The 12,952-nt window shown below is 38.9% G+C and overlaps 1 protein-coding gene across 7 annotated transcripts in view; it reads right to left on the bottom strand.

The window, feature by feature from the left end:
* Positions 1-12,952, bottom strand: part of suco (SUN domain containing ossification factor) — an 81,586-nt gene continuing 68,634 nt past the window's right edge. For 4 of the 7 annotated variants that reach the window (XM_052098743.1, XM_052098745.1, XM_052098746.1 and 1 more), the window contains 7 exons: positions 10,975-12,228; positions 10,779-10,866; positions 9,349-9,453; positions 8,910-9,058; positions 8,540-8,631; positions 6,265-6,320; positions 1-3,823 (listed from right to left, as the gene is read on the bottom strand). In XM_052098743.1, coding sequence (XP_051954703.1) covers positions 3,320-3,823; positions 6,265-6,320; positions 8,540-8,631; positions 8,910-9,058; positions 9,349-9,453; positions 10,779-10,866; positions 10,975-12,228 — 2,248 coding nt within the window. In that variant the 3' untranslated portion in view covers positions 1-3,319. Of the gene's footprint in view, positions 4,629-6,264; positions 6,321-8,539; positions 8,632-8,909; positions 9,059-9,348; positions 9,454-10,778; positions 10,867-10,974; positions 12,229-12,952 lie in introns of all 7 variants that reach the window. The other 3 variants (XM_052098744.1, XM_052098748.1, XM_052098749.1) reach the window with 3 other exon arrangements.

Here is a 12,952-nt window from a genome sequence, read left to right as displayed (position 1 = left end):
CATAGTGTTTTATTAATAAATTCACAGTTTCTAATGGCACTACACCTCTCTAGTTACAGTTGCTTCTGGAAAACAAAAAAATAAAATACTGTGCTGTTCATCCTCAAACATGATCAGATTGAATTTGGGCGCCACCTAACGGACGATTAATACAACGAACTTGCCACTAGAGGGCGCCCTACTAAGGAAAAGCAATTGTACGAGGTGTGGTGTAGTAGAAAAACAAAGGCATGTGTATTAGGTTCTCCAAAGTGCACAGGAGAGTCTGCATCACTGAGACACGCAGAGGTCTATACTAACTGGGGTACTGGAAAGATTAATCTCCAAATATTCTTCAACATACACACTGGTCAAGAAAACATCCTTACACACTCAAAAACGACTCCACGAGCATAGATCAATTAACATAAAAAAAGATAATAAAAGGTAGTAAAAAGAATCACAGCATAGTCTCACACGGAGATGGTCCATTCTACACCATCCCAATATTTCCCTTTTATTTAAACTTAAAATCATATTCTTAAATCCCACAGTTTGATAAAAGGTCAATGATGGAACCATTCGCATGAAAGAAAACATTTAGGACAAATCAGCCTATTCACATGACAAATAGTCTCAAATATCTAAGTAAGCAGTGGACACACAGGGCCGTAGCTAGTGGGCTGAAAGCTGGTAATGATTCTAGTGGCCCAAAGGACCAGGAGGGCCCACAACAAATTTGAAACCATATTATTTTAATAGGTAAGGGGCCCAGAGCAATGTATATTCACAGGGCCCAGAATTCCTTGCTCTGGCCCTGTGGACACACATACAAAGTGTGTTAAGAGCAGCATGGAGTGTGTGGAGATTTGAAGAGAGAGAGGACACTGGACACACATTACGTACAAGCTTTACATATACATGAAAGATTGTGGATCACAAAAGACAAATCGAACAATTGCTTTGTTGGACACATGCATATAATATGCACAAAGATGAGAACTCTGGCTTTCTTACAATTTATCTCAAAACCAGAAACTAATTCAGAGCTTGTCAGAACAGATCCAAAAGAACAGCAAATCCCAGATTCAGATTTCTCTAGCACCCAAATTAACTAATCAGATGCTGAGTGAATCAGATGTGCTCATAAAATTCTGACATCTCCATGATAGCAATAAGTTAAAAAAATTAGAATAAAAAAAAAATTATCTTATTTACTCACCCTAATGCCATCCCAGATGTGTATGACCTTTTTATGCTGAATGCACACAACTATTTTTAGAAGAATATTTCAGCTTTGTTGGGCCATACAATGGAAATGAATAGTGACCAGAGCTTTGAAACTCCAAAAAGCACATTAAGGCAGCATAAAAGTAATCCATACGACTCCAGTGATTAAATTCATGTCTTCAGAAGCATTATTTAACACCTTTTTTTACAATAAATTATCATCCCTGCCCAGTAGGTGGCGATATGCATGAAGAATGTGAAACGCCAAATACAAAAGAAGAATGTTAAAGTGAAAGTGGAGCTTTGTAGTAAATACGACTTAAATATTGATGTTTCTCACCCACACCTATCATATCATTTCTGATGAAACAGATTTAACCTCTGGAGTCGTATGGATTACATTTATGCTACCTTTATGTATTTTGTGGAGCTTCAAAGTTTCAGTCAACATTCACTTGCATTGCATGGACCAACAAAGCTGAAATATTCTTCTAAAAATCTTTTGTTCAGCTGAAGAAAGTAAGTCATACACATCTGGGATGGCATGAGATTGAGTAAATAAGGAAAATTAAAATTTTTGGGTGAACTATAGCTATGTACAATAGAGCCAATTATTTTTATATTATTTTATATATATATTTATTAGATTTTGATACAAATTAATACATTAAATAACATAAAACATTTATAAAATAATGAATGTCATTAAAGAAGTCAAAATGTATTCAGAAAGTGTAAAGTGTCTCAGAATCCAGCTTTCTCAATCAAAATCTAAAAAATAAAAAAAATACAAGAGGAAAATTTTAGAGAACAGGAAGGCAAGTATGTGTAACTTACCACTTGCATGCATCTTTTAAATCTTGAGAGCTCTACACATGGAGGTTGTAGCTCGTTTGTTACATGACCGTGATCTCATAGAGCCCAGGTCACATTTAAATAAATAAATACATAAATAATCATCTCTTAAAATAACAATGTCCCCTACAAACTCCCTGTGTACATATAGAGCATGGAAGAATTAACAAATGTATGTCACCAAGTGTTTATAAATGACAAACTAGTCTCTTTCTCTTAAGTTGTCTCTACTAAAGACACATAACAAGCTGTAAACATCTGAAAGAGCTGGAGACTGAGCACATGATGGTGCTGTTGGGGTGTGAAAATATGTAAATATTCATAGATGTATATGTATAAATGCAAGTGTGTATATTTATGTGTTCGTTCAGGCCCAGTCTGGGTTTGTTGGTCAAACTAGAGTGCAATTTGGAGGAACTTATACATAATTTGTCTGTAAAAGACAAATTAATAATAGAGAAGATAAAGACAACAAGAAAGAGGACTGGATCTGTACTTCATTCAGCTCTGTTCACTAGATTGAAGCCCTGTGCTTTGACATCACTGGTCCCACAAACCAACCACATAGAATGACTGGCATTGCATTATGCACTCACAAGTAAAACACGATTACTTTCATCACAAACAAGGAAAAGACAGAGTGAGAAGAAGGGGGATGAAAGAAAATAAATGGACACCTGAGGTCATGTTAGTGTAATTTGAAAGAGCGCCATCCCAGACTCCAGGAGCAACATGTGTTGTGCTCTGTGGAGGAGGGGCTGGAGAATGGCTGCCGGCATTGGACAGTTCACACTTTCCCCTCTCAGTCGGTGTTAACATCCACTGCAGTGCCACCTGCTGATGATAACTACATAAACGGTCCAGTACAAAGGATAGGAGAACATTAAATCAAGTTTCATTCATACTAGCAAAGTTTATCAGTCCTATTTTTTTTACCAGAATAATAATAATAATAATAAACCTCTGTTCAAGTCAATAACAACAAGGATCCTTTAGATTTCTGCCGGTCGTTCATTGTGAGGATTTTCAAATGAATAAAAAGGCACATAAATCAGGAGTGCTGAAAACTAGGATGTAGTGATGTGGGGAAAGATGAAGCCAGTCTCAACTCTGCACTGGAGCGATCCAAAATGAAGGTGAGCTTAAGGAAGTAAAAGAAAGTTGGCAGCATGAAAGCGGATTCTAGGATACAGGTGAAGTGACTCACTAAGTCATTTACGGATGACAGATACCGATGTAACACGGCTACAAAAACTCAAACTCGTCCCGTTACAGCTGTCCTTCCAAATGTGGCCACGCCCAGTTCTGCTTTTCCCTTCATGAGTTCCTCCAGCGTCGGCATGACGCCCACTGTTACGGGAAGAGGCGTGTGCAGTATTTCCTCCTCAAACCGCCCCTCCTGCTGCTCGGCATTCTTCGATCGCCACTGTTTTAGAGACTTCTTCTCTATCTTGCTCTTGGAGGGAGGGATGGTGGACGGGACATCTCCGCTGCAGAGGGCGGAGTCTTGTCCATTCATCGAGGGAGCGCTGCCGAAGGACTCCACAGACAGTGTAGAGACAAAGCTTTCGGAGCTGCCTTCCGACGCCCAGTCCCTGGTTGATGAGCAAGTGGACAAGTAGCCATCGAATCCTGAAGGCAGGAAGTGAAGAGAAGATTTGCCGTTGCACTTGGGCCCGCCGTTAATGTCCGTCTGTGAGGGGACATAGGGCCGGAGCGTCTCCACTCGGTCTCCTCCTTTTGTCTTGTAGCGTTTCTTCTGAAAGACACAAAGAGATTTCAAATAATTATTTTGTCTAGAACATTTAGAGGGGTACTTAAACATGTAGTGCTGCTGTAACCATCTTTGTGCTGAGCAGGAAAAAAAAAAACGGTTCAAGGAGTGAAAATTAATTATTTTTTTTGCTTATAAATAGGAATGTAAAGGAAATCCCTTTCAATTGTTCTGGAGTGATGCTGGTAACAGGTTAATAACTGGTTAATTGTTTTCTGATAATTATTTCATTAACCAAAGATCAAAGGATTTTCACAGAAAATGTTCAGGAATTACAACACTTCATGTTGCCTGAAAAAATGAGGCATCTTTCCTTTTAGTAGAACACGATAAGCATACGCTTTTACTGTGAAGCACACCACTTCTTTAAAAAAACGAATGTTAAAAAATAATAATTCGGCCCCAAATAGGTGATGTTTAGTGACGTTAACATTCTGCAGGCATGCCGGAAAGAGATATTTAGGCTATTCATTTATTTTAGGTGGCCAAGTTAAAATTTAAAATATTTTTCAAAGTTTGAGGGGTACATTTAATATTAAGAATGTTACTTTATATAAGGTTGCTATATACTACCCTTATGAATTCTGTCCTGAAAATGTAACACATGGTAAAACATTTTTACAGCTTATTTTGGGTGAAGCAAGTGCCTAATTTAGAGCTCGTTTTTTTTTTTTCAAAAAAGGTACCTTGTTTCTCTTGTGAAATCTGGAAACACTGCAACTTTTAAAGAGGGTTATTAACCATTCTTTTATTTCGTTCTGACCAGTTACAGTACCATTTGGGAAGGAGGCTGGAACAGGAATAAAAAAAACAACAGTTTCTGCTCAGATCGAACCAAAATGAAAAATATTCAGTTTTTAGTCCCTGGTTCTAAGGGAGTTTGATGAAACACTTCAAAAGATACAACATAAATCACAAACTGATGGCACAATAATAAACATAACACATTTACAGTGCAACCAGTATAGTCCACTTTACAAACATATGACTCATCTGAGCAGGTTCTTTTAAATTAATCGCTCAAAAAGACTAACAAATGAGCTACTCACGAGTAGTGCTCGACCGATATGGGTATTTCAGAAGCTGGGTTTCCATCTAAATATTTCACTTTTGTTTTTCTTTTTTTTTTTTTAATTGAGAATATATAAAATGTTGCATGTTTCCATCCACTATATAATTGCACATTATCACGAGGGAGCCACCTCGTCATGATGGAGCAGCTGAATGACTAAGCTGCTTCAGGGAAAGTTTTATTTGCAAGATTGGGGCAAGTATCTCATTTTAAGTGTGTAATATCTGATATAATGGGGCTGGAATAGCTGCAATGCCCAAATGCCGCCAGTCTCCACATACCTGGGAGTGCCTGCTCTCAAAACTGTTCTGGTGGATTGTGAGGACCCACTTTAATCGACCAGCTGTGGGGGTTAAGCACTTCCAAATGACAAGCGCTATGTTAATAGAATTGTGTGCCATGGTCTTATCCTTCATTGGGCCAGTCACATCAAGCTATTGTAATCATAACACATGCAAGACTGGTCAAAACATGTCATCGTTTTGCGAATAAACTGTTTCCATCACCTTAATGTGCATTTTAACAAATGTGAAACTCAAGTAAATCCACCTCTTCCTAGCGCATACAATTTGACGTACATTTAGAAAGTTTACTGGCATATTAAGCGTTTCCATTTAGGATTTCTTATGCACAATTTCAAAATGTGCATAAAAACAGTTGGATGGAAACCCAGCTAGTGGCCGATGCTGATATGGCAAATACAAATGCTGATAAACATAATACAATTTAACAACAGCAAATCAGATGTACACAAAATTGAAACAAACACTTATTTTAGTCAATATTTACTCAAATTTGAATAAACTTGAAAAAACCTTGAAAACAGAAAATGTTCACAATCCATTGACATATCTATTGGTAGATCTTGGAAATGACAGAAGGGAAAGTTAACACTTTTGTTAATTGTCCAAGCGACCACGGTTAACCGGCTGATGCCAATAATTGCAAAATGGCCAAATACCAGCCGATAAATCGGCCTGACCGATATATCGGTCTTTCACTACTCACGAGTTAGCAGTTTGAATCAGTACAATTCACTCACTGAATCTTAAATAGTTAAAAGTGGAGCCAGATATATTAACTTCCTTATGATGCCCACCCCAAATCCTCAGTAAGCAAAGAAATGGTTAACTCCAAGGTCTGTCAGACAAACTAAGTATAAGGAGCTGCTTTCCAAAACACTCACTGCTCTTTACATTTATTTGTGCATTTCTTATAAGACATGATTTATGTAATTAATGCAGTCCTTATTATTACCTATTGTAACTGTAAACTTTACTAAAAGAGGATTAAGACCTGGAGTGAGTGGGTCTTACTACTGTCATACACACAGTTGCCAAAACACACTCCGTACCTTTTTCTCTGGAGAAAATCTTAGAGGTTCTACAATGTACAAGTCATCAGGACCTACTAAAGAGGGGAGAGAAGGGGGAAGGTTAACGGAATGGAATGGCAAACTAGAACACAAGCATGACAGCCCTTGCAAGTAGTAGCTCAACTTATAGTGACTTTTTAAAGCACCTTGCTGCAGTTCTTTACAGGTAAAATTGTTATTAAATTCTAATCCACACTGTTGAATCTCATTCCACTTTTCAGAAACAAATCTGCCCTTGAACGCAGCATAAATAGTTTGCATAATTTGGTCATTTTGAATCATTTCAATATTGAATTTGTCTTCACATACAGTATTGTGTATATGCATCACTCCATGTTGCATTGAGTGCAAACTAATATTTCATTGTTACTACTTGCAAATGTCTAACATGTGCCAGCCAAAAGCATCATGTGCTAAAAATATCCAACCTCTGCCTCATAAATACAAACCACTGATGACCCAAAGGCATGTTTGCATGCTCCAACACACACAGACTCACATGCTGAAGCAAAATATGAGGAATAAAGGATGAAAGAAAAAACCCCAGAAAGAATAAGAAGAATCTGGTATTTAGTGTATACTGATTTGTTTATCTGGCTGTGTATGTTGTATTAGAGTGTTTAAAGCTACATCTCTGGTCTGAGATTTTTGTAAATGTCCAATTTTTGTATGTTTTATGCTTAAAAGTTACACAGGGTATACAATGGATATACTTGCACCACACTTAACACATGAATGTCACTGCATTTGATAAAATATAAAGACAGTGGATTTTGTTTTTTTTTTGTAAGAAAAAGCACACTTTCAAGCAAAAGATTTCACAACAAGTTAGGTGGTTTTGCCAGGTTGTCAATGATAAACACAATAGATGTACTGTTCAAAATTAAGTGGAACATGTCAAAAAATGTCCATAGGTAATATGATGAACTACACCTGTGGTTGCTCTTGAGACACCTATGTGAATTTGTGGGAAACTGACTTGCATCCACTAAAACAGTACTGAGACTTGTTAGTTAAGGAATAGTTCACTCAAAAATAAAGATTCTCATAATTTACTTACCCTCGTGACATATTTCTTCAGCAGAACACAAAAGAAGATTTTTTTAGAAACAATATCTCAGCTCTGTTGGTCCATACAACTGAATGCAAGTGAATGGTGATCAAACCTTTGTTGCTCCAAAAAGCACACGAAGGCAGCATAAAGGTAATCAGTGGATCCAGTGTTTAAATCTATATCATCAAAAGTGATATGATAGGTGTGGGTGAGGAACAGATTAATATTTAAGTCCTTTTTACTCTAAATCTCCACTTTCAGATGTGAAAGTGAAACTAAACCGGCACCACATGAAGTGAAAGTGGAGATTTATAGTATAAAACAAATTACTTCAATATTGATCTGTTTCTCACCCACCCGTTCCATCGCTTCTGAACATATAGACTTAACCACTGGGGCCATATGGATTACTTCTCTGTTTCCTATGTGGTTTTTGGAGCTACAAAAGGTCTGATCCCAATCACTTGCATAGTATGGACATAAAGAGCTGAGATATTCTTCTAAAAACCTTTGTTTGTGTTATGCCAGAGAAAGTCATACACATCTGAGATGGTATGAAGTTGAGGAAATAATGAGAGAATTTAAATTTTTGGGTGAACTATCCCTTTAAAACTCATTTCAAATATGGCTCAGAAGTTAGTTGCGAGAAAAGTTCTGGCATAATCTGTTCGCCATTGCAACTTTGTTATCTAACACAGTGACATTCAGGCATTTTGGTGGTTTAACTGTCCAAATACTTTTTGGGGTCACTGTATTTGATCAGGGAATTTTTTGTGAGTGTCAGCTTCAAATCACTATGTGCTCCAGTTTAAGTCAGGCTGATATTGAACCATCGCCAGACATCATGAAAAAATTTACAGCTGGAATCACAACTAGGTTCAAGCTGTAAACTGATCTGGCTATCTGTGCGGCATGGAAAACAAAAGGCCTGATTCTTCTGAGAAGAGCAGCCAAAATGAGAGCACACAATGTAAGCCACACGTTAAGTTGGAAGGTGTGATGTTAGTGGGCATCCGTGCTGGGTTCTCAAGCTGTAGCAAATTAATATGGCAGAATTGGGTCTGGTTAAAAATGACAAGTCAAGAACTACAGCAGAGTGAAACAAAGTGTGTTACATGAAAAAAGGGGTGGGAAAGAGGGAAGTCAGAAAAAAAGAGAGAGCTCTGACACCAAAACTCTTGGGGCAAAGGTGACTCTTACCTACTGATGTAGGCAGCTGAACTGACTTAGAACGGACAAGAGGGCAAGACACTCTCCGTTTCAGACTCATATCATCATATGAGGAAAAGCACCTGAGAATAAGAGAGAGGCATTCTTCATTCTTCTGAATGTAGTTGAACGCAGTTAAGTAAAACAAATCTGAGAAGGACCAACATTACATTATAACTATCTTCAACTACTGGTAGTTAAATCCATTAACTTAACTATACTGCTAAATACTCAGCTAATAAGTCATGAATAGTCTTCAACTAGGTACTTTATTGAAATAATGTTAGTTGCGAATTCTGAAAATGCAAATGACATTTTTTTTAATTTCATAACTCATGTTACAATTGTGTGTTGTGTGTACCTCTTAGGGCTGGGGTAATGGTTGCTCGTGGGAATGGTTGAGCTGCTGTTGTGATTGGGCGAGCTCCTGCAGCACTGCATACAGAGCAGCAAACCCAGCATCAGGCACAGGATCAGAGACAGCACCAGATAACTCTGTCTGTCAGACACCTAAAACACAAAGATTGTACAATAGGCTTGAAACACTGTATATTTAATATAAATGGGGAAAAAATGTGAAACTCTAGAAAATCCACCTCCACTTAGCGCATAACATTTTATGTACATTTAGACATTTTATTTGCATATTAAGCTTTCCATTTAGGATTTCTTATGCACAATTTCAAAATGTGCATAAAAACAGTTGGATGGAAACCCAGGAAGCGGCCGATGCTGATAATGGGTGGCATGTGATTTTAAGCATTAGACTGGAAAGGAATGAAATGTATGTGTTTGTATACCTCTCTCTGTAGCTGGGCAACAGTGGCAGATAGGTTCAACATGATCTTGGTGGCATTCTCCAGCTGGCTCTGTAACATCTGAATAGACTCCGTCTGTTTCTGGTCCTGAACACATAGATGCATGGATTAAGTTAACATCACTGACCTGATATAATCCAGAACACAAACTGTTCATCTAAATGTTAAGATGAAAACCTGCACATGCCCCAGTGGCCCCAAGAAGTATTTTGATACTAAAGCAACATTAGAATACATTACTGTAATTCTATAAGATAACAAAATGTCAAACAAAGTGGCATCTGCAAACATATTTCTAGAGATTTTCTCAGAAATTACTTCACTCTAAGCTGCAATGATTTTAAACTAACTGGTCTCAAGTTAATTTATAGTGGATATATTAATTCAGTTTCCCTCAATTTCACACAGGCGTCCTAGCAGAGTAACCACAGGTGTAGTTCATTACATCAATTATGTTCTACTAATATTTCAAAACAAGAAAGTTTCCAGATATGTTCGTCTTTATTTTGAACAGCATATCTAACGTTTCATCATTTAAAGCCAATTAAACTGTAAGAAATGTTTTGCATGAAAATTGTGCTTTCTTTTAAAAAGAAAAGACACTTGGTTTGATGCTTTGATGTTTAATGCAAAGGCATTCATACATGAATAAGAGCGGCTTAAGTGTCCAAACACTTTTTGGGGCCACTGTATGTTCCAGGATCCAAAGTCATAGTTCATATTATGGCCTAGTTTAAAAGTTCTGTGCGATAAGAGGAATACTAATATATTAGTCAACCTCTATAAAATCAATGTCGATAGGTACAGATAGGTTTTTTAATTCTTCCAGGTTCGTCCTCCGGAAATTAACAGTCCAGCGCCAGCATGCGTTTTAACAGTAATCGCTTAGATGCGCATACAGAAAACACAAAGATTCTATCAATGACAGCTAACTAAACATTACAGGATGATAAATATGTCTCTGGTTAAAAAACCCTTTTGCTCAAGTCAAAATGGGGGTATTATTGTTTCTTGTTTTCAAAACAAAACATATAGGCTATAAAAAGCTTAATTTGGTAAATACCTAATTATAGAGCATTGTAACACTGCCAAATATTCTTCATTTAAAAATAAGAGTCCAGAATTAAGCAAGTGTATTTCAGGCTTATTTATATTTAAAAGTCTCACGTTATGCACCAAAATGTATTTTTTTTTTTTTTGGTTGTACACTGCATCTGGAATTGTATTCATTTTGGACTCCTGCAGCCTCTATGTCTGTGACCGTCATAGTAAGGAAAGACTGAGAAACCTTCTATAAATCAATTTTAAAAACCACTTGCTGATTAATCTGTTATCTGCCTATTCCACCACCTTAGTTATCATTATCAGCTAAATCCACTATCGGTCAACCACTATGTGGGACTGATATTAACCTGCTCCTCTGCAATTCTGGAGGTGTTCTGCAGTTTGATGATGGTCTTGTTGAAAGCTCGCTGCATCTCCTCCATCTGTTTACGATACCTGAGTGACAGCAGCACAGATCAATCAGAAGGTCATATTTGACTAAAATGTGGTCTACAAAGCTAGCTTGAGTTGGGTAGCCTGTGTGTACTGTCTGTGTTTGTGTACCTCTGGCTAAGCTCTTCCAGGTATCTGCTGCTGAGTGACATGTTCATCTCCAGTGCTTTAATTCTGTTATTCAGTCTCATGAACACGGATTCCTTCTGGTTGGATCCGTGCACCTGATTCCCATTGCCGTTTCCATTACTATGGCCAATTTCTGCATTTGGCTGTTCTGCGTAAAACTCCCCAGCAGTCCGGTGTGGTCCTGTCTGGCTGAGCAGAATGTCGTCTACAGTCTCCTCTTGTTGAGATGGAGGGAATTCAGAGACCTCTGGTTGGGAAGCCACAGCACCATGGTGCGGGTCTTCCAACCCTGTGGCCTTAATGTCGTCAGAGGCCTCTGGAGCTGAGACTGGGAGCTCAGTAGGAGGCGGGATATCAGCAGGCCGAGTGTGGGTGGGCAGTGGCTGAACTGGCTGCTCTTTGGTAGGGAGCTCCAGTTTAGGGGGTTCCATATCCATGCTGTGATGTTCAGTGGTGGTGGAGAGGAGCATGGAGGAGGTGGCACTGGGAGTCGGGGCACTGCTGGTGCTGCTGCAGATGCTGACAGGGGTATGGGTCTCTGGGATGTTCTCATGGTACTGCGGACGCTGGTCCATGGGCTCTCCCGGCGGTAGGGACTCAGGGATGCTTTGGGTGGGGGTGTCAGAGAAGCTATGTGGGTGAAGGGTGGAGGTGCGACTGGGCTCCAACAGGATGGTTTCAGGAGGGAGCTGGTTGGTGACCGAGGACTCTCCGCTGGAAGGCTGAGGCGGAACAGTTACTGTTTCAGTGGGTGAAATTCTCTCGGCTTGCGCCTGAGAGGGGCTCTCTGCTTCTGGAAGCTTCTCGGAGAGCACAGGGGGCTCTTGGGTCATGGTGGTGGTGGCAGGGAGGGGCTGCTGAGGAGCAGTTTTTGTGTCTGTGTTGGGTTGTGTGCGCTGTGCTTTGTGGCGGCAGTCTCTACGCTGGCGGTGTAGTGCTAAAGCTGCCGAACAGTAGCAATAAAAGTGCTCGTGCAAAGACGCCAAGCAGGACAAAGTCGAGAGGTGCCCACAGTAAAAGGCACTCTCTTTCTCCCAGATGTCTGCTTGTCTCCACTCCTCCTCAATGTCCTCTTCCAGCAGGGTTACCGTTGGTTGGGTGGCCTCTTCGTCCTCCTCTTCTTTAATAAGAATGACGACCCTGCTCTCCTCTTGGGGAGGAACTGAAGAAGCTACAAGATCAGTAACCTCGGCGTCCTCTTTTGCTAGAGTGGGATCTAACTCAAGAGGGTCCAGACTGGAGGCAGGAAGATAGGGAATGGAAACACTTAAATCTCTTGTCTCGTAATGGAAATTTCAAGTACTGTGAATATCTAAAAATTAGAGATGCACCGATTGCAATTTTCTTGGCCGATTCCGATTTTTTTACAAGTGTGACCTGCCGATACCGATTTTTTCCGATTCCAATTTTCTTACTAAGAACCATTATTGACCGCATATACAAACAAAATCTACCTTTCTTCAATGCTAAATTTTATTTTCATAATAAAATAAATTATTAAACATAACAATTTCCCCCAAACTGCACTAAGTTACAGGATCTTCTCTCACTTAAACAACTCTCAAAATAAAGTGCTCTGTGACTAGAAAGAGGTAGAAATAACAATTAACTGCAAATGGACTTTTCTCTTTATTACTCGTCTAACAAAACATTTCCAAAGATGTCCAAAACGCTCAACTTACGTTAGATGTCCAAATATCAGTTGATATCCACGCAGGTAGTAGACGCGGGATGTTAAATCAAGCATTACTGGTAGATGGGGAGAAGAATCAACTGGTGCTCCGGTGAAAAAAACAAAATATACATGGAAGAATTTAATTTGATATCCCGAAGCCATATCGACAATGCCCACGCTTTTTGCAATGTGTGATGCACTGATTTTAATATCGGACATGGTGGGAAAAATTACATTACTCAGCACATTAAATCACAATAGCACAATTTGTATGTATTTAGCTGC

Source organism: Xyrauchen texanus, chromosome 30, assembly GCF_025860055.1.
Source record: "Xyrauchen texanus isolate HMW12.3.18 chromosome 30, RBS_HiC_50CHRs, whole genome shotgun sequence".
In the NCBI taxonomy this organism is placed as follows: domain Eukaryota; kingdom Metazoa; phylum Chordata; class Actinopteri; order Cypriniformes; family Catostomidae; genus Xyrauchen; species Xyrauchen texanus.
The sequence above is the reverse complement of the archived record's forward strand: the minus strand, read 5'-3'. Positions and strand labels throughout refer to the sequence as shown.